The sequence below is a fragment of the Hyla sarda genome, chromosome 2 (assembly GCF_029499605.1).
Source record: "Hyla sarda isolate aHylSar1 chromosome 2, aHylSar1.hap1, whole genome shotgun sequence".
Classification (NCBI taxonomy): domain Eukaryota; kingdom Metazoa; phylum Chordata; class Amphibia; order Anura; family Hylidae; genus Hyla; species Hyla sarda.
In genome coordinates this window covers 487,045,304-487,067,883 of record NC_079190.1, presented here as the reverse complement: position 1 = coordinate 487,067,883, position 22,580 = coordinate 487,045,304, and the positions used below count along the sequence as shown (strand labels likewise).

General features: G+C 44.8%; 1 protein-coding gene across 2 annotated transcripts; it reads left to right on the top strand.

Moving 5' to 3' along the window:
- The first annotated feature begins 1,777 nt into the window (after window positions 1-1,777).
- Window positions 1,778-12,677, top strand: SMIM11 (small integral membrane protein 11). Of its 2 annotated transcripts, XM_056559571.1 has the most exons (4): window positions 1,778-1,892; window positions 3,995-4,180; window positions 6,868-7,054; window positions 12,508-12,677. In XM_056559571.1, the coding sequence occupies exons 2-3, from the start codon at window positions 4,160-4,162 to the stop codon at window positions 7,051-7,053; spliced, it is 207 nt and encodes a 68-aa protein (XP_056415546.1). In that variant the 5' UTR covers window positions 1,778-1,892; window positions 3,995-4,159; the 3' UTR covers window position 7,054; window positions 12,508-12,677. The 2 variants fall into 2 exon arrangements, with proteins under 2 accessions (XP_056415546.1, XP_056415547.1); XM_056559572.1 differs by lacking the exon at window positions 1,778-1,892 and having other exon boundaries at window positions 3,975-4,180.
- Window positions 12,678-22,580: the final 9,903 nt, after the last annotated feature.

The following is a 22,580-nucleotide window of genomic DNA, read 5'->3' as shown; positions in this document are numbered from 1 at the left end:
GGGTTATGATTTTTTAAAGGTAAGGAGGAAAAAACGAAAGTGCAAAAACGGAAAAACCCTGAGTCCTTAAGGGGTTAAGGAACCTTGACGTACACGTACGTCATGAGTTCGCTCCCGATCTATAACACGGAGCCACGGCGTGGGCCCGCGTCATAGCGGGTCGGGCCCGGCCTCTAACAACGGCCAGGACCCGTAGCTAATAGTGCGTTGCCGCGCGCTATTAACCCTTTAGACACGGCGTTCAAAGTTGAACGTTGCGTCTAAAGTGAAAGTGAAACCGTGCCGGTTAGCTCAGGGAGCTGTTCGGGATAGCCGCGGTGAAATCACGGCATCCCGAACAGCTTACATGACAGCCGGAGGGTCCCTACCTGCCTCCTCGCTGTCCGATCACCGAATGACTGCTCAGTGCCTGAGATCCAGGCATGAGCTGTCAAGTGGCAGAATCATCGATCAGTGGTTTCTTATGAGAAACCACTGATCAATATAAAAGATCAGTGTGTGCAGTGTTATAGCCCCCTATGGGAGCTATAACACTGCAAAAAAAAGTGGAAAAAAAAAGTGAATAAAGATCATTTAACCCCTTCCCTAATAAAAGTTTGAATCACCCCCCTTTTCCCATAAAAAAAAGTGTAAATAAAAATAAACATGTGTTACCACCGCGTGTGGAAATGTCCGAATTATAAAAATATATTGTTAATTAAACCGCACGGTCAATGGCGTATGCGCAAAAAAATTCCAAAGTCCAAAATAGTGCATTTTTGGTCGCTTTTTATATCATGAAAAAATGAATAAAAAGCGATCAATAAGTCCTATCAATGCAAAAATGGTACCGCTAAAAACGTCAGATCACGGCGCAAATGAGCCCTCATACCGCCCCATACACGGAAAAAAATAAAAAAGTTATAGGGGTCAGAAGATGACAATTTTAAACGTATAAATTTTCCTGCATGTAGTTATGATTTTTTCCAGAAGTGCGACAAAATCAAACCTATATAAGTAGGGTATCATTTTATTCGTATGGACCTACAGAATAATGATAAGGTGTCATTTTTACCGAAAAAAGTACCGTGTAGAAACGGAAGCCCCCAAAAGTTACGAAATGGCTTTTTTTTTTTTTTTTCAATTTTGTCTCACAATGAGTTTTTTTCCTTTTCGCCGTAGATTTTTGGCCAAAATGACTGACGTCATTACAAAGTAGAATTGGTGGCGCAAAAAATAAGCCATCGTATGGATTTTTAGGTGCAAAATTGAAAGAGTTATGATTTTTTTTTTAAAGGCAAGGAGCAAAAAAACAAAAATGCAAAAACGGAAAAAAAAACCCGGTCCTTAAGGGGTTAAAGGTAAGGAGAGAAAAAAACAAAAAGGCAAAAACCGAAAAAAAAAAACCCGGTCCTTAAGGGGTTAACAGCAATGCGGTTGTTTGCTATTATCAGGTTACACGTTGTTTACAATAAATGAGCTGTGACCACCATCCAGCCCAGTTAAAATGGAAATATGTGTCATGTCTTTATTTAGGTAGTTAAGAGTGGGAGGGCGAGAGGGCGATGATTATGGGAGGCTGGGTGTTCCGTGCAGTCTCAGAGGCTATAAAAGACACTCTTGGGCAGTATTTTCGGGCATGCTGAAGATACATTGGCCCAGATTTATGAAACTGTATAAGAGAAAAAGTGGAGGGATTTTCCCACATCAACCAATCACTGTTCAGCTTTCACTTTACCAGAGCTAGTTAGCTGCGCTGTGATTGGTTGCTGGGGGAAAATCTCTCCACTTTGTCTCTCACACAGTTTGATAAATCTGGGCCATTATTTAAAAAAAAACACTGCCGTAGCCTCCTATTGCCGGCCTTTTCCATGCTGGGAAGTTGTAGTTTTGAAACAGCTGGAGGCACGCAGGTTGGGAAACACTGTTTTAGGGGATAATACAGCGGTCCCTCAAGTTACAATATTAATTGGTTCTGGGACGACCATTGTAGGTTGAGACCAGAACTCTATGGAAACCTGGTAATTGGTTCTGAAGCCACCAAAATGTCATCCAAAAAATAGGAAAAAAGTGAGAATTCAAAAGAAAAATAAGTAGATAACTAATATAGATAAAGCAAATCCTTATATATAAGTAAGAAAGATCTGCTGGGAGCTGTAAATCACTGTCTATGTCAGTGTTTTCCAACCAGGGTGCCTCCTGCTGTGGCAAAACTACAACTCCCAGCATGCCCGGACAGCCGTTGGCTGTCCGGGCATGCTGGGAGTTGTAGTTTTGCAACAGCTGGAGGCACCCTGTTTGGGAAACAATGGTTTATGTAGAGGACAGGAGCGTCTTCAGGGTCCTATACAGTACACACAGTGTCCCAAATGGAGCCGCCCTTACTTGGTGTCCAAAGGAGCAGCTAACCCTGGCACAGGTAAGGAGTAGTACAGAACTTGTAGTTCCTCCCTGTACTGTAGGGGGCGCTACCAGATACCAGTCAGTGCAGGCACTTCAGTAATAGAGGTGATTTACCAGTAAAACGCCCATTCTGATTGGTCAGTTCCTCCAGTTGTGACACGTTTTGCAGATCTGGACTGTCTGTACATGTATATGTTGAGTCTGGTTTCAGGTTACAATGGTCCAGAAAAGACCATTGTACAGTGATCCCTCAACTTACAATGGCCTCAACATACAATAGTTTCAACATACAATGGTCTTTTCTGGACCATTGTAACTTGAAACCAGACTCAACATACAATGCTATGGAATCTGCAAAATGTGTCAATGGCTGGAAGAACAGACCAATCAGAATGGGCATTTCACTGGTAAAACCCCTGTATGCCAAAAGTGTATGCACTGACTGGTGTCTGGTAGCGCCCCCTACAGTACAGGGAAGTACTAAATGTTTTGTACTCTACCTGTACCAGGGTAAGCTGCTTGTACTCTACCTGTATCAGGTGAGGGCGGATCCATTTTCCTTTATTTTTTTTTTTTTTTTTTGGGACATTGCGTGTTCTGTACAGTATCCTGAAGAAGCTCCTGTCCTCTACATAGACCAGTGTTTCCCAAAGAGGGTGCCTCCAGCTGTTGCAAAACTACAACTTCCCCCAATGCTGGGAGTTGTAGTTTTGCAACAGCTGGAGGCACCCTGGTTGGCAAACACTGACACAGACAGTGATTACAGCAGTGGTCTCCAAACTGCGGCTCTCCAGATGTTGCAAAACTACAGCTCCCAGCATGCCCGGACAGCCAACGGCTGTCCGGGCATGCTGGGAGTTGTAGTTTTGCAACATCTGGAGGGCCGCAGTTTGGAGACCACTGGATTACAGCTTCCAGCAGATCTTTCTTACTTTTATATGTAAGGATTTGCTTTATCTATATTAGTTACCTACTTATTTTTCTTTAATCCTCACTTTTCCCTATTTTTGGATGACATTTTGGGGCTTCGGAACCAATTACCAGGTTTCCATAGAGATATGGTCTCAACATATGATGGTTTCAACATACAATGGTCGTCCTGGAACCAATTAATACTGTAACTTGAGGGACCACTGTACGTTGAAACTATTGTATGTTGAGGCCATTGTAAGTTGAGGGATCACTGTACAGTCATGGCTGTGGTGACCCCTCTGTGCCTCAATACATGCACCATGGTAGACCTAAAAGCTTTTTTTTTTTTTTTTCTTTCCAAAGTTATGCAGTAGAGATGAGCGAACTTACAGTAAATTCGATTCGTCACGAACTTCTCGGCTCGGCAGTTGATGACTTTTCCTGCGTAAATTAGTTCAGCCTTCAGGTGCTCCGGCGGGCTGGAAAAGATGGATACAGTCCTAGGAGACTCTTTCCTAGGACTGTATCCACCTTTTCCAGCCCACCGGAGCATCGGAAAGCTGAACTAATTTACGCAGGAAAAGTCATCAACTGCCGAGCCGAGAAGTTCGTGACGAATCGAATTTACTGTAAGTTCGCTCATCTCTATTACGCAGTTCTACGGGTATTTTTGTCTCCTTATTTTCGTCCATTGTTCCAGCTGTCCTGTAGCTGCTGTTCCTGTCAATCCTCAACAAGACCTGAATCTTCCAGAATGAGAGGAGCTCCTCCCAGCGGTGAGTCTAGTCCCAGTACATAGCCAGCTCCCTGCGACACCAACTACAGACTCAGCTCTGCTACTACTGCGCTGCATTGACGTATCAAGATGCCGGAATTCAATTGGAAGGTAGGTGGCCCATCTGCCCAACGAGAATTCATAGTGAATGGATGGAAGGAAAGCACTGACTAGCCGCTATGTTGCTTTGCTGTGGATAGACATAGCAGAGCTGAGTGTGCTCTTTAGCATGTGGTTAAAGCTGAGTAGGTCATCTGGCACAAATCTTTGACACATGTAATGTGACCGTACACAGGACTGCTGAGAAATGACACTATACAAAGCATCCTGAGAGAGTTACATTACAAACTCAGCTCTGCTACATGTGTGCAATCTTGCATTGCCTTGGGGTTTCCAAGCTAACTCGGCATTATGGTGACCTAGAGACCAGGATAGATAGATAGATCTCCAGTTTACAAGGAAGCCTCTTACCAGCATGTAATGCAAGATCAGCAGAGAGCACTGTAAAGAAGGGCTCTGCAGTATTCAATCCAGACATAAGTCGGTTCTGCTACATAGTGCTTCTCCTCAGTCAAGGATACAATGTAAAACTGATTGCTGCAGTCATTCTAACAAATGACTGCATCTAGTGGTGGACTGTCGGCCATCTTTGTGAAGTCCAAGAAACAATTATTGGCCCAGGATAGTGACGCCACAGCTGGAGACAAGAAGTGAATAAGTGTAGGGCGACCTCTAGTGTTTAGAGGTGTGTTTTGCAGGGATGGAGGCATGGAAGTGTTAGCAGTTTTTCGTGTGTGTATATATATATATATATATATATATATATATATAATGGGGGAGATTTTTCAATATCTGCTTAGAGGAAAAGTTGCTGAGTTGCCCATAGCAACCAATCAGATCGTTTTTTTCATTTCTGAAAAGGCCTCTGAAAAAAAAAAAAGTAATCTGATTGGTTGCTATGGGCAACTCGGCAATTTTTCCTCTGGACAGGTTTTTATAAATCTCCCCCCAATGTGTGTGTGTGTGTATATATATATATATATATATATGTGTGTGAATAACAGCCAAAACTTGGTGTGCCCTCACATAATAATACTACTTATATTTGTGTCTGGTAATAACTCTCGCTTTTTGCCCCACACAAAAGTATTAGTTGTCCCCAAACCTTAAAGGAGTACTCCGGCGCGCACTTTTCTCATTTTATCCCGTCCGGGCTGCAAAATAAAAGAAAACACACTTTCTCTTACCTGCCTACGCTCCCCCGGAGCTCCGGTACAGGTGTTCGGTCCCCGGGCTGTATTCTTCTTACTTCCTGTTAGCCCGGCACGTCACACGGAGCTTCAGCCTATCACTGGCCGCAGCGATGTCCCGCCTCGGCCGGTGATAGGCTGAAGCTCCATGTGACGTGCCGGGCTAACAGGAAGTAAGAAGAATACAGCCCGGGGACCGAACACCTGTACCGGAGCTCCGGGGGCTCGTTGGCAGGTAAGAGAAAGTGTGTTTTCTTTTATTTTGCAGCCCGGACGGGATAAAATGAGAAAAGTGAGCGCCGGAGTTCTCCTTTAATCTTTTATTTTTTGTGCCCTACAATATTTACATTTACTCCCCCCCCCCCCCCCTCTCACACACACACAGTAATTTTACCACTTTCCCAAAGTGCACAAGTGCGCTCATATTAATATATCCCCTTTGCGCCCCCCACAAAGTAATAGTGTCCCCTCTGTGCTCTCCCAAAGTAATAATACCCACTTTATGTCCCACGGTAATAGTGCGCTCATACATTTTTCCATTCCCCTCCCTCTCTTTGGGCACCTAACAATTATAAAACCCAGTACCCACCTACCTCTGTTCCCACATATATCAGTGCAGCTTAAACTTCTATGTGGTGGGCTCAGTGCGGGAAGTTAAAATTGTGTCACGGCTTCACATTGCCTGGCCTAAAGTGACCAAAAGCCTATTAGATTGAAGAGCGGTGACAGAAAGTTAAACAGATTTGTAAATTACTTCAATTAAAAAATCTTAATCCTTTCAGTACCTAGCTGCTGTTATGATCCACAGGAAGTTATTTTCTTTTTGAATTTCCTTTCTGTCCGACCACAGTGCTCTCTGCTGACACCTCTGTCCGTTTTAGGAACTGTCCAGAGCAGAATAGGTTTTCTATGGGGATTTGGCTCCTACTCTGGACAGTTCCTAAAATGGACAGAGGTGTCAGCAGAGAGCACTGTGGTCAGGCAGAAAGGAAATTCAAATAAAAAAAACTTCCTTTGGATCATAACAGCAGCTGTTAAGTACTGGAACGATTTAGATTTTTTAATAGAAGTAATTTATAAATCTGTTTAACTTTCTGTCACAAGTTGATTTAAAAAAAAAATAATAATTCCAGTGGAGTACCCCTTTAAATTATATTGACGCCCAGTGGATCGGGATACAGTTGAATGTAGCATTGCCTGGGAACCAGAACAAACAGCCATCACATGGTTCTTTAAATAGGGGACCCCAGAAGGATAGCATGCCACATCCTGGCCAATGTTTGGGGTAATTCTGGATGGCGTACAGACATGGCCTATAGTTGTAAAAACTTCCAGAATACTTTTTTTCCCCTCATGTATACCATAAGCCATCCTCTGCATAGTGCATACATCTATTAACTCAGTGTTTCCCAACCAGGGTGCCACCAGCCGTTGCAAAACTACAACTACCAGCATGCCCGGACAGCGCTCCATGAGCGCCAATGATGATCCGGCCCTGCTCACCATTGTCACCAATTCACTGTATTTCTGTTTATTTTCTGATTTCAGGTTTTGGAAAATTTCCCACTGCTGATGTACATTTTAGCAGCGAAGACCCTGCTGTTGTGTTTGGCCTTTGCTGGTGCTAAGATTTATCAAAGGAGAAGAGTTGAAGCCAAACTAAAGCTCGAGCAAGAAGAGCAACTGAGGAAGAAGAAAGCGGAGAAGGAAGAGGCTGAGAAGAAAGATGACTGAGGTAAGTCACTATTATGTGGTGTCCAAGTACAGCAGTTCTGTCTGCTACCCACTAGCATTATTGGGTGGCTAAGTTTCTACAGGTTACACTGAGGTAACCAGAGTGCAGAGGGTTAACATTTTTTTTTATTTGAATTTCACTATACAGCTGAATGATTGATTTGGTCACATGTTGTCTCCTGTCCAATAAATCCAGGAGCCCATTCCAAGTCCAACCCTCCTCACACGTGCTTTGACTAGCTCCAGTCATTGCTAGGCCTACATCCATACGGGCCATATATATATATATATATATATATATATATATATACCTTCAGTCACTGCCCTTTTTTCTAGTTCCAGTCCACGTTTTGAGGATACATTTCTACATTACTTTATCCTCCTGGAGGAGAGTATTTTTTAAGGAAAGTGAAGCTGTGCAAGGACCTTTCTTTATTTTGCTGATCTATTTTGGGCCCATGGTCTGATCAATGCCAGTTTGTCTCCCAAGTCAGGGGGGGACTTTCCTGGAGTAGACTTTGCCGTGTCATAGATTGCCACCAAAAGTGTGAGAAAAGTAGAGTTCTATATATCACGCCTTACACTACAGTTATTCAACCTGTGAGGATCCTCGTCCAGTAGTTTCAGTAATTTGGACATAAGAACTACAGAGCTAGAGAGAACCTTAAAGTCTGATCTCTGCCACAGCACCTCAGTCATCTCGTGCATGGAATGAACCCCGCTTTGTGCCGGATGACTGGCAAACACAGCCACCACGCCCCCTCCATTCATGTCTATGGGAAGAAGGCGTGATGGCTAGTACACAGCCTTCATGCCTCCTCCCATACATATGAATTGAGGGTGGGTGGCGTGACGTCACGATCATGGAAGTCCCAGGCGCTGGCCCAGAGATTGTAGGGGGTCCTCACGGCCGGACCCACCGCAATCAGACATGTTATTCCCTATCCTAAGGTATAACATGTCTAGAGGCGGAGTACCCCTTTAAATTTTTGCAGGTATCTGTACAAATGTTTTGCATGCACACATGCTAGAGCCCTTCAAGATTTCTAACATTCAGCTGCTAGCAAAGCGCTATTTCAGAGGGCAGCGACCAAATCGACATTCTCCTGAGCTGTACGATGCAAAGCTGTGTTCAAGAGACAGGAATTGCAAAGTTGTTTCATGGGTTTTTAACATCAAAGTCTCATTACCTGTCGTCCCTCAGCAGCACAATGTGGGGTGTCTCCGCCCCTGTGAGCTAATTAGTTCCGGTATTTTTTAATGAAAAATAAACAAAAAAAACTACAAGACCCCCCCCCAGCTATAAAAAGGCCCTCGCACATCAGTACAGTGAGTTTTTTTCTGTCCTGATGTGAGCGTGGACGCTCCTAAGCTGTCCCCTCAATTTACCATTAACCTTCTTGAAACATTATAGAGTTGACACCTTTTTGTCTAGTAAAACTATTTTCACTAAGACCATTCTGAATTCTGCAAGGCAGGAGAGCCCTCCCTAGGGGTTATACTTGCTAAATCCCCACATTGTGCTGCTGAGGGACGACAGAGAAGACTAAATTTTGTATGATCATTTGTTTTCCCTTAGTCTCCTCAGCAGCACAAGCTTCCCTCCCATATACTTACCTTTATTTTTACTTTATAATTTACTCACTGTACTGATGTGTGAGGGGCATTTTATAGCCAAGCGGGGAGGTGCCTGTATTTTTTATTTTTTTTGGTTTATTTTTCACTAAAAAATCTGGGTCCTAAATAGCTCACAGGGGCGGAGACACCCCACATTGTGCTGCTGAGGAGACTAAGGGAAAATAAATTATCATACAAAATTTAGTCCTCCTGGGCTTTCTTTGCATGTGTAAACAGCTTAAAGGGGTTCTCCAGTGCTTAGACAAAGGATAGGGGATAAGATGCCTGATGCCTGATCGCGGGAGTCCCGCTGCTGGGGACCCCCGGGATCTTGCACTCGGCACCCCGTTTGTAATTACGGGCGACCACAGGGCGGGCGGCGTGTGACGTCACGCCCCCGCCCCCGTGTGATGTCACGCTCCGCCCCTCAATGCAAGGCTATGGGAGGGGGCATGATAGCTGTCACGCCCCCTCTTGTAGGCTTGCATTGAGGGGTGGAGCGTGACGTCACACAGGGGCGCAGGCGTGACTTCACACGCCGTCGCCCCTGTGGTCGCCGGTAATCAGACTGACTGACTACAAATGGGGTGCCGCGTGCAAGATCCCGGAGGTCCCCAGCGGCGGGACTCCCGCGATCAGGCATCTTATCCCCTATCCTTTGGATAGGGGATAAGATGTCTAAGCACCAGAGAACCCCTTTAAAGGGGTATTCCAGGAAAAATACCCATCAACTGGCTCCAGAAAGTTAAACAGATTTGTAAATTACTTCTATTAAAAAATCTTAACCCTTTCAATAAATATCAGATGCTGGAGTTGTTGTTTTCTGTCTGGCAACAGTGCTCTCTGCTGACATCTCTGCTTGTCTCGGGAACTGCACAGAGTCGAAGAGGTTTGCTATGGGGATTTGCTTCTAAACTGGGCGGTTCCCAAGACACGTGTTATCAGAGAGCACTTAGACAGAAAGGAACAACTCAACTTCATCACCTCACAAGTACTGAAAGTATTAATATTTTTTAATAGAAGTAATTTACAAATCTGTTTAACTTTCTGGAGCAAGTTGATATATATATAAAAAAAAGTTTTTTTTCCTGGATAACCCCTTTAACTCCTTAAGGACACAGGACGTACCGGTACGTCATGTGTCCGCTCCCGATCAATAACGCGGGGCCTGTGGCTAATAGCACGCGGCATTGATCGCGCTGCTGCGCGCTATTAACCCTTTCTAAAGTGAAAGTGAAAGCATGCCGGTTAGCTCAGGGAGTTGTTCGGGATAGCCGCGGCAAAATCACGGCATCCCGAACAGCTTACAGGACAGCAGGAGGATCCCTACCTGCCTCCTCGCTGTCCGATCGCCGAATGACTGCTCAGTGCGTGAGATCCAGGCATGAGCAGTCAAGCGGCAGAATCATCGATCACTGGTTTTTTATGAGAAACCAGTGATCAATGATAAAGATCAGTGTGTGCAGTGTTATAGGTCCCTATGGGAGCTATAAAAGTGCAAAAAAAAAGTGAGTAAAGATCATTTAACCGCTTCCCTATTAAAAGTTAGTATCACCCCCCTTTTCCCATAAAAAAAACACAGTGTAAATAAAAATAAACATATATGGTATCGCCGCATGCGGAAATGTCCAAATTATAAAAATATATCGTTAATTAAACCGCACGGTCAATAGCGTACGCGCAAAAAAATTCCAAAGTCCAAAATAGTGCATTTTTGGTCACTTTTTATATCATGAAAAAATGAATGAAAAGCGATCAATAAGTCCGATCAATACAAAAATGGTACCTCTAAAAACTTCAGATCACGGCGCAAAAAATTAGCCCTCATACCGCCCCGTACGCTGAAAAATAAAAAAGTTATAGGGGTCATAAGATGACAATTTTAAACGTATTAATTTTCCTGCATGTAGTCATGATTTTTTTCCAGAAGTACGACAAAATCAAACCTATATAAGTAGGGGATCATTTAAATCGTATGGACCTACAGAATAAAGGGAAGGTGTAATTTTTACCGAAAAATGTACTACGCAGAAATGGAAGCCCCCAAAAGTTACAAAACAGAGTTGTTTTTTTTTCAATTTTGTCTCACAATGATTTTTTTTTTCCGTTTCGCCGTAGATTTTTGGGCAAAATTACTGACGTCATTACAAAGTAGAATTGGTGGCGCAAAAAATAAGCCATCATATGGATTTTTAGGTGAAAGATTGAAAGAGTTATGATTTTTTTTAAAGGCAAGGAGGAAAAAACGAAAATGCAAAAAACTGAAAAACCCTCAGTCCTTAAGGGGTTCATTTGAAAAAGGTGTTTGTGGGTCACGTAGGAACTCTGGGTTAGCACCACTCAGCTACGTGACTTAATCATCAGGGACTACTACACCCAGCATAACCCTCATGATTTTCTTAGTGCACACAGCCATTACATCATAAGGGATTACCGATCTGCCACATCTATAGAGCAGATTCACATAATGGATTTCCAATCAAATTTTTGCCGCAGAGCCACATCAGATTTTTCCGACAGAGAAAAGTGGTGTGAACACTAGAGATGAGCGAACTTACAGTAAATTCCATTCGTCACGAACTTCTCGGCTCGGCAGTTGATGACTTATCCTGCATAAATTAGTTCAGCTTTTAGGTGCTCCCGTGGGCTGGAAAAGGTGGATACAGTCCTAGGAGACTCTGTCCTAAGACTGTATCCACCTTTTCCAGCCCACCGGAGCACCTGAAAGCTGAACTAATTTATGCAGTATAAGTCATCTACTGCCGAGCCGAGAAGTTCATGACGAATCGAATTTACTGTAAGTTCGCTCATCTCTAGTGAACAGTACATTATGGGAGACATTTATCAAAAGCCATCCAGAGGAAAAGTTGCCCAGTTGCCCATGGCAACCAATCAGATCGCTTCTTTCATTTTTAACAAGGCCTCTGCAAAATGAAAGAAGCGATCTGATTGGTTGCCATGGGCAACTGGGCAACTTTTCCTCTGGATGGCTTTTCCTATGGTCACAAATGCACGTGGTCAGAACACAAGAACATTTCTGAACAGAAAATTGTGTCAGTGCTTCTAGGGCGACATGGAACATCTGCTCAGGCCTACTATATCCCATAAGGCAGTGTTTCCCAACCTGGGTGCCTCCAGCTGTTGCAAAACTACAACTCCCAGCATGCCCGGACAGCCGAAGGCTGTCTGGGCATGCTGGGAGTTGTAGTTTTGCAACAGCTGGAGGCACCCAGGTAAATACAGTGTTTCCCAACCAGGGTGCCACCAGACGTTGCAAAACTACAACTCCCAGCATGCCGAAGGCTGACCGGGCATGCTGGGAGTTGTAGTTTTGCAACGTCTGGTGGCACCCTGGTTGGGAAACACTGTATTTACCTGGGTGCCTCCAGCTGTTGCAAAACTACAACTCCCAGCATGCCCGGACAGCCTTTGGCTGTCCGGGCATGCTGGGAGTTGTAGTTTTGCAACGTCTGGTGGCACCCTGGTTGGGAAACACTGTATTTACCTGGGTGCCTCCAGCTGTTGTAAAACTACAACTCCCAGCATGCCCGGACAGCCGAAGGCTGACCGGGCATGCTGGGAGTTGTAGTTTTGCAACGTCTGGTAGCACCATGGTTGGGAAGCACTGTATTTACCTGGGTGCCTCCAGCTGTTGCAAAACTACAACTCCCAGCATGCCCGGACAGCCGAAGGCTGTCCGGGCATGCTGGGAGTTGTAGTTTTGCAATGGTGGGAGAGCCACAGGTTGGTGGAGGACTCTGGTATATAGTGTAACAATGAACAAGCTGGGTATTGTATTGGGGGTAACAATCTATTTATTCTTATTTTCTTTTTCAGATTTCGTGTCTGTAAAGGACGAAGCTCGTTTATGATTTTTTATTTATGGAACAAATGGAAGACAGAGCTAATAAATGAATTTTTGGACTTTTAAATTATTACTTAAAGCGCCATATTTTGGAATATAATACCATTTTGTACTTGGTAATAATAAATGTTTGTAAAACTTTTTTTCTAAAACACTGTGTCTATTTGATGTAATATTTCCTCCATGCCGTATACTCTTTGGCCCTTATTTACTAAGAGTGTTGTGTAGGTTTCTTTGTGAGTTTTAATTCCTTACAATTTTTTTTTGCCACGGTATTTACTAAGGTTTCCCTACATTTTGCTTTTTTTTTACACCTGCTCTGATCTGTCGGGTTTTCTCAGCTCAAATCCATCACATTGGCCCTCATTTACTAAGAAAATCGGGTGGTAAGTCTATGTTGCTTTCTTACCCGACTGCTTTTTTCCCCTGGTATTTATTATTATGTCGCATCCTGTTTGTCGCACGTGGGTTTTGTTGGTTTTGGTTTCCAACTCCTCTGAGCTGTCGGGAAAAAATCCACAACAATTCAACAAATTCGGGTTGGAAACCTTAATAAATACGTGGGAAAGCTCAGAAATGTTGGGTAACGCCCCTTTTTCGGGTTTGGGAGAATCCACATCGGGTCCGTCGGGAAAAAATGTCGCATAGTGTCGCAGACTGGCGCATGATGTCTGCGACATGGCGCAGACAAAGATGCGCCAAAAAAAACCCGACAAAAGAGGTCGGGTTTAGAATAGTAAATGAGGGCCATTATCTGTGGAAACCTTAGTAAATATGTTGGGTTTTTGTGAAAATGTGGGGAACACGCCCCTTTTGGTGACCACACCCCTTTTTCAGGTTTTCTTAGTAAAATGGAGAGTTAGTCGTTTTTTTGTTTTTTTTTTCTTCCCAATACTGGCGCAGACAGAACTTCTGGCGCAATGCGCCAGAATCTGGCGCACAACCCCAAAAAAACCTGTCGGGTGTGCAATGGTAAATGTGGGTCAATGTACACAATTCCCATAATTGTTGGTTGTTTTTGTCTTACCGCTCGCTACCACTAAATGGAGGTTAGCATCACATTTGCTATGAGCCATTCCAGGGAAACAAACCAAACTCAAAAAATCAATAATAAGTCCAAAACTCAGAGGTGGGTGTCATCTGAACCCGGTGGTTTAATTGTTTTTAAAGGGGGTACTCCTGTGGAAATTTTTATTTTTTATTTATTTTTTTTAAATCAACTGGTGCCAGAAAGTTAAACAGATTTGTAAGTTACTTCTATTAAAAAATCTTAATCCTTCCAGTACTTTTTAGGGGCTGTACACTACAGAGGAAATTCTTTTCTTTTTGGATTTCTCTTCTGTCACCACCACAGAGCTCTCTGGTGACCACTGCTGTCCATTTTAGGAACTGTCCAGAGCAGCATGGGTTTGCTATGGGGATTTTCTCCTGCTCTGGACAGTTCCTAAAATGGACAGCAGAGGTCAGAAGAGAGCACTGTGGTCGTGACATAAGAGAAATCCAAAAAGAAAAGCATTTCCTCTGTAGTATACAGCCCCTAAAAAGTACTGGAAGGATTAAGATTTTTTTTAAAGAAGTAATTTACAAATATGTTTAACTTTCTGCCACCAGTTGAGAAAAAAAAAAAAGTTTTCCAAGGGAGAACGCCTTTAAGGTTACGCTACACTTCTTGTTGGGTTGAGCCAGTGGTCTCCAAACTGCGGAGCTCCAGCTGTACAAAACTACAACCTCCAGCATGCCCGGACAGCCAATGGTGGGAGTTGTAGTTTTGCAACATCTGGAGGCAAACAGTTTGAAGGCCAGTTTAGCAGTTGACATTTAAAGGGGCATTCCACCTCCAAAGCATAGAGGATAAGATGTCTGATTGCGGTGGGTCCGGCTGCTGGGACCCCCGCGATCTCAGTGCCGGCCCTCAGAGTTCTGAACACAGAAGCTTTTGGCTTCCGTGTTCATGATGTCACGCCAAGCCCCCTCTATTCATGTTTATGGGAGCGGGCATAACGGTGCGTACACAGCCGTCACGCCCCCTCCCATAGACATGAATAGAGGGGCGTTACGGCTGGGGTTGCCCGTCATCCGGCACAGAGCGGAGTTCGCTCCGTGCAACGGGTTTCTGGGTGCTGCGTCGGAGATCACAGGGAAACCAAAAAGAAAAGGACCTATGGATGGAGGGTTGTAATCAAGACTATAAACAGCTGATCGCTGAACGATCACTAGAACCCTATACTTCCCATCCAATATTAAATTGTATCTTTTATTGAGCTGCGATATTAAAACTTCACTCACTATTTGTAAATAAACCTTATATATGATTGCATTCTAATGTGAATTTCCTTATTCAGAGATATTGTGGCTGCAGTCCACAAAACTCTATTTAATGAGTATATTTTAAAACCAGCAACATATCACCCGCCTGCGCAACTACGTGGAAGCGGCCAGGACGTATCAGAATCGTGCAATTGCAGCAATCCAGGCAGGATAGGTCAATCATACTTGCCGTGACGAGATGCACCATTGTATAAAACTATTGGATAGAGGGCAATGTGTGATAGGATAGAACTACTGCCTAAGAACTGACCAATTGAAGGGGTACTCCGGTGGAAAACAAATGTTTTCAAATCAACTGGTGCCAGAAAGTTAAACAGATTTGTAAATTACCTCTATGAAAAAATATGAAGCCTTCCAGTACTTATCAGCTGCTGTATAATACAGAGAAATTTGTGAAGTTCTTTTCAGTCTGACCACAGTGCTCTCTTCTGACACCTCTGTCCGTGTCAGGAACTGTCCAGATTAGAAGGAAATCCCCATAGAAAACCTCTCCTGCTCTGGACAGTTCCTGACACAGACAGAGGTGTCAGCAGAGAGCACTGTGGTCAGACTGGAAAGAACTACAAGTACTGGAAGGGTTGATATTTTTAAACAGAAGTAATTTACAAATCTGTAACCACAGAAGAAAGAAAGATAAGGCACAGTCTTGTAAACCTGCTAGCTAAGCTCCTGTCAGTATATGGTTAAATGTGGCAGGTGTCTGTGCTCCTGTGGGCGGTGCTACACGCTAAGAATACAAGTACAATTGAAATCCATAAAAGAAGTAATAGCGGAGCAACTCACCCGGTGCTTTGGGAATCAGGTCAGATGGTAGACATTGCGGTTAGGTGGAGATGCAGCAGGAGGTGGAAGATGTAACAGGGGGAATCAGGCGTCGGGCCACAGCCGTATCGCACCGTTTGGTGCTTCTAGAGGCCCCTCCGATACGCCTGTGGCCCGATGCCTGATTCCCCCTGTTACATCTTCCGCCTCCCACTGAATCTCCACCTAACCGCAATGTCTACCATCTGACCTGACTCCCAAAGCGCTGGGTGAGTTGCTTCGCTATTACTTCTTTGTATGGATTTCAATTGTACTTGTATTCTTAGCGTGTAGCACCGCCCACCTTCTGGAACCAGTTGATTTTAAAACATTTTTTCCCACCGGAGTTCCCCTTTAAGTTATGGTAATGCTAAAGGAAGTGACATGGTCGTATGACATCATGTATAGAAGGTTATAAAAAACCCTGTATGGCTTGTTTGCATGCCAGTTGCCTCTTAGCCCTTAAGAAAGCCACAGTTTGTGGCGAAACGTCGGGTGGGCGATGTGTTGCTGGTTTTAAAATACACTAACTAAATAGAGTTTTGTGGACTGCAGCCACAATATCTCTGCATAATAAAATTCACATTAGCATGCAGTGACATGCAATCATATAAAAGGTTTATATACAAAATAGTGTGATGTTTTAATATAGTGGCTCAATAAAAGTTACATTTTAATAGCGGATGGGAAGTAAAGGGTTCTAGTGATCATTTAGCGATCAACTGTATTTAGGAGATCACAGGGAGTCCCAGCGGCCAGACCTCTTATCCCCTTCCCCTTTAAAGGGGTACTCCACCCCTAGACATCTTATCCTCTATCCAAAGGATAGGGGATAAGATGTCTGATCGCGGGGGTCCCGCCACTGGGGACCCGCGCAATATAGCACGCAGCACCCACCTGTTACTGCTCCGGAAGCGCTGGAGAGTCTGGCTCCCGATCACGGGGACGGAAGATTGTGACGTCACGACTCCCCCCCCCTCAATGCAAGTCTATGGAAGGGGGCATGACGGATATCTAGGGGTGGAGTACCCCTTTAATGCAGAATCTACATAATCCCTATCTATGTGATCCATCATTCTACAATTTGGAACCTGCATCCATCAGACATTTATCTGAAATACGAAACCCTCTGTTGTATAACGATTCACCCCTTGGACTTTTCTACATGTTGTCACAGTATAACCACAGATTTAAAATAGTCCATTATTAGGAAGTGGAAGGAAATTGTAGATTTTTTAATTTAGAAATAAATATCTGAAATGTGTTAATTGCATCGGTATTCACTGCCTTTAGGGTACACTCACACGGGCGGATTACCTGCGGAATTTCCGCAACGGATTTTGCTACCATTGACTTCAATGGGTCAGCAGAAATTCAGCAATAGAGGCAGATTTGCAGACTTTCATTCGGACCCATTAAACTCAATAGTAGCAAAATCCGCTACGGATTTTCCTCAGCAAATACGCTGCAGAAATTCCGCAGGTAATCTGCCCTTGTGAACATACACATTCAAAAGGAATAGGGAATCTAAAAGAAGGACTTATACTTCTCCTTCCTGCTGGATCCATTTCTGACTTTGGATCAAAAACTGCAAAGGTAGTTTTCCAAAAAATGCCAGAAAAAAACCAATGTGGAAACCTAGCCTAAAGCAAACACAGGAGCTGCGCTTGCTTCATAGGCGGTGACTGACAGCTAGTAGCAGTAGTCGGACACTCGTCGCTAATGACGGGGAGCAACGATTCCACTGCTGCCCATCATTAACCCTTTAGTCTACACGATCAATGACTATCACAGCTTCTTAGGTATAAATGAAACATACTTTTTAGCTCAGGGGGCTCACCGGACCCCGCTAACATGATCGTGGGGGTCTGAGGAGCTAAAAAATGTGGCGGAGGTTCCCCCTACCTGCCTCCAGCCAAAATTGTTCAAGCAATTAAAATATATTGTCAAACATAATATAAACTTTTAAAAAAAATAGAAATAAATTAATTTAAAAAAATATTTAAAAAGTCCCATCTAAGCAAAAATGACACCCATAAAGGCTATAGATCACGGCACAAAAAATAAGCCCTTATACAGCTCCATATACAGACAAATAAAAGAGTTATAGGGGTCAGAAAGGGATAATTTCAAGCATATTATTTTTGTTAAAAAAAAAGTTACCTTTTTTTTTATTTTTATTTTTTACAATAATAAAAAATATATAAATGTGCTATTGTTTTAATTGTACTGACCCACAGAATAAAAGAGAACATGTCAGTTTTACCATAAAGTGCACTGTCTGAAAACACTGTCTGTTTTCTTCCCACAAATAATATTTTTGTTTGGTTTTGCCGTACATTTTATGCTAAAATGAAAGATGTCATTACAAAGTACAATTGGTTGCACAAAAAACGAGCCTCATATGGGTCTGTGGATGGAAAAATAAGAGTTTTGGCTCTTAGAAGGCGAGAAAGAAAAAATCAAAAATGAGAAAAAATTCAAAAATAAAATTTAGCCGTGTCCTAAAAGGGGTACTCCCATGGAAACTTTTTTTTATTTTTTATCAACTGGTGCCAGAAAGTCAAACAGATTTATAAATGACTTCTATTAAAAAATCTTAATCCTTCCAGTACTTTTAAGGGGCTGTATACTACAGAGGAAATGCTTTTCTTTTTGGATTTCTCTTCTGTCACAACCACAGTGCTCTCTGCTGACCTCTGCTGTCCATTTTAGGAACTGTCCAGAGCAGCATATGTTTGCTATGGGGATTTTCTTCTACTCTGGACAGTTCCTAAAATGGACAGCAGAGGTCAGCAGAGAGCTCTGTTGTCTTCTTCCCACGATCCCCTCGACATCTAGGGGTGGGCAGAATGGGGGGTTACCATGGCAACCCACTGTCCTGTTCTGCCATTGATCAGAATTAGAGATGAGCGAACTTACAGTAAATTCGATTTGTCACGAACTTCTCGGCTCGGCAGTTGATGACTTTTCCTGCATAAATTAGTTCAGCTTTCAGGTGCTCACGTGGGCTGGAAAAGGTGGATACATTCCTAGGAGACTCTTTCCTAGGACTGTATCCACCTTTTCTAGCCCACCGGAGCACCGGAAAGCTGAACTAATTTATGCAGGAAAAGTCAGCAACCGCCGAGTTGAGAAGTTCGTGACGAATCAAATTTACTGTAAGTTCGCTCATCTCTAGTCAGAATCAATTCTGACCAATGGCAGGGGATAGGAGGAAATCGCAGCATTGCGACTTCACTCCTACCCTTCAGGATGATCTGGGCTGTCACTGACAGGTCAGATCATCACAATTTTCCGGGTGATCGGGTCAGCCTGATCAGCCCGGAATAGGAGAAAATCGCATGTCTGAATTGACATGCGATTTTCTGCAATCGCCGACATGGGGGGGGGGGGCCCCGGGACCCTCCTCGGCATTTGCATGGCATGCCTGCTGAAGGATTTCAGCAGGAATGCCGTTCTGATCTCTGCCCGGCGCGCGGCAGAGACCGGAGAAACACCAGGACGTTCTGGAACGTCCTTGGTCCTTAAAGCCCAGGGTGTGGGGACATTCCAGAACGTCCTTGGTCCTTAAGAGGTTAAGGACTAAGACAATTTTATTTTTACGTTTTCGTTTTTTCCTCCTCCCCTTCAAAAAATCATAACTCTTTTTGTCAGGCCCAAGGCCTGATTATGGAAACATACATGTGTTTTATAAGACATGGGTGAGGGGTCATTCAGATGGTGTATCCTTTGTTTTTTGTGTATTGCATTTTATTGGGGGGTCTGGCTGTTTGTTTGTATCTCCTTTGAAGTCATGCACTCTGGTCTCATCATGTAATCAAAGAGATAAGGGGCCAGGAAGAGAGATGCCCCCACCTGGTGGGATCAGAGGGGAGAGAGGAATTGAGTTTCCCTCCAAAGAAGGAGATAAAACTTAAAATGCTGGACTCAACTGTTGTTAAAGGTTGTGCAAAAAGCTGACAAGAGCTGGACTCTGACTCATAGAAGGACTGCTATATCATCATGCTGTAAGAACTTCATCTTTTGTTTTCTGAACTTGCCTTGCTAAACTCTTTTATATATTTTTGTAACTGTATGTCATTTGTTTATTTTTACATATATAGCACTGTGATACCTTTTATCAGATTAAATGTTTAATTAATCAGCTCTGGTCTTTGATCTCCAAATATATGAGTTCACCTTTCTGAAGGCAGCTCTGGTGGAAACACGTTTACCTAAGGGTTAATTTGGTGACTTGCTGGGACTAGTAGTGGATACCCAGAGGTCTGGCAGCTTTAACCCTTGCACCATCAAACTCTCTCTAGTGTCTTGGCTGGACCAATAGGGTGTGGTTGTGACAACTGGTGGCAGTGTCGGGATATATTTAGAGATTTTTAGTGCTTGCTGGATTTTACCTGTAAGGAAATCTTAGCACTAAAAAGAAATTGCATATATATATTCTTGTGTGTAAATTCCAAAGACATAGCTCAGTGCTGGTTTAAAAGACATACAAAAAGAGTGCAAGACAGTTCTGTCCTCCCCATCTCCTGTTTTACCTCCTCTGTCTCACCTCGGAAATATGGAGGCATATCGCAAGCAGTCCAAGCCTGCACTGGAGCTAATGTGCCAAGAAAGGGACATCCCTACTGCAGGAAAGAACAAGGAACAACTTATTGCTGATCTTGTGGAGTATGATGCCCGTGCAGAAGAGCTGAGTGACATGAGACAAAGTCCTACAGCTGGAACTGCCATCCAATGACTGATATCTCCTGGGGAATATAACATTACTCCCCATCAGGACAGTACTCCACATGACGCCTTGGACTCTTATATGCGGACTGCCTTACAACACCTTGGGAATGTGGATGCCAATATGAAACTCCAACTGCTTCTCCAGTACCAAACTGCAGAGAGAGAGGCGGCAGAGAGAGAGGCTCAGGCACGAGCGGCAGAGAGAGAGGCCCAGCGGAGGCATGAACTGGAGGTTCTGAGGGGATGCTTCATCCGCACGCAGTGATGTGCAGGATCAAGGAGACCACAAACCCCGCTTGGAACATTTCCCCATGTTGGAGAAAGATGGTGATCTGGATGTGTTCCTGAGGGGATTTGAAAAGGTTTGCCGGCAGTTCCATCTACCTAAGGAACAGTGGGGACGATATCTAACCCCACGGCTGCGAGGGAAAGTTCTGGATGTGTTTGCTTCTCTTCCCTCTGAGAGTGACCAGGACTATGAGGCAATAAAATCTGCCCTGCTAAAAAGTTTTAATCTGATTCCAGAGACTTATCGGAAAAAGTTTCGGACTTTGCAACAAAGTGCCACATAAAGCTGCACTCAACATGCAGGTCAGCTAAGGACTGCATTCAGGAAATGGACTGGAGGCCTACAAGTCACTACTTATGAGGCCCTGGAGGACTTGATGGTCCTGGATCAGTTTCTGCAAACACAGAGCTTTGAAGCCAGAGAGTGGATATTGGACCGCAAGCCCAAGACAGCAACGGAAGCAGCAGAACTAGGAGATGACTTTGCCAACAACCGGGCGCCAGCAGCAAAGCGTGGATCTGCACAAGCTGGAGCAAGTACCTGGAGGGGAGCCACACACCCACAGAGCACCACCAGGTCAGCCGGGAAATTCTTGCCATCTGTTACGCCGAGCGCTCCGGGTCCCCGCTCCTCCCCGGAGCGCTCGCTTCACTCCCTCCGCTGCAGCGCTCCGGTCACGTCCTCTGACCCGGGGCGCTGCGATCCTGCTGCCAGCCGGGATGCGATTCGCGATGCGGGTAGCGCCCGCTCGCGATGCGCACCCCGGCTCCCCTACCTGACTCGCTCCCCGTCTGTTCTGTCCCGGCGCGCGCGGCCCCGCTCCCTAGGGCGCGCGCGCGCCGGGTCTCTGCGATTTAAAGGGCCACTGCGCCGCTGATTGGCGCAGTGGTTCCAATTAGGGTTTTCACCTGTGCACTTCCCTATATTACCTCACTTCCCTTGCACTCCCTTGCCGGATCTTGTTGCCTTAGTGCCAGTGAAAGCGTTCCTTGTGTGTTCCTTGCCTGTGTTTCCAGACCTTCTGCCGTTGCCCCTGACTACGATCCTTGCTGCCTGCCCCGACCTTCTGCTACGTCCGACCTTGCTTCTGCCTACTCCCTTGTACCGCGCCTATCTTCAGCAGCCAGAGAGGTGAGCCGTTGCTAGTGGATACGACCTGGTCACTACCGCCGCAGCAAGACCATCCCGCTTTGCGGCGGGCTCTGGTGAAAACCAGTAGTGGCTTAGAACCGGTCCACTAGCACGGTCCACGCCAATCCCTCTCTGGCACAGAGGGTCCACTACCTGCCAGCCGGCATCGTGACAGTAGATCCGGCCATGGATCCCGCTGAAGTTCCTCTGCCAGTTGTCGCTGACCTCACCACGGTGGTCGCCCAGCAGTCACAACAGATAGCGCAACAAGGCCAACAGCTGTCTCAACTGACCGTTATGCTACAACAGTTGCTACCACAGCTTCAGCAGTCATCTCCTCCGCCAGCTCCTGCACCTCCTCCGCAGCGAGTGGCCGCTCCTGGGATACGCTTATCCTTGCCGGATAAATTTGATGGGGACTCTAAGTTTTGCCGTGGCTTTCTTTCCCAATGTTCCCTGCATCTGGAGATGATGTCGGACCTGTTTCCCACTGAAAGGTCTAAGGTGGCTTTCGTAGTCAGTCTTCTGTCCGGAAAAGCCCTGTCATGGGCCACACCGCTCTGGGACCGCAATGACCCCGTCACTGCCTCTGTACACTCCTTCTTCTCGGAAATCCGAAGTGTCTTTGAGGAACCTGCCCGAGCCTCTTCTGCTGAGACTGCCCTGTTGAACCTGGTCCAGGGTAATTCCTCCGTTGGCGAGTATGCCGTACAATTCCGTACACTTGCTTCAGAATTGTCCTGGAATAATGAGGCCCTCTGC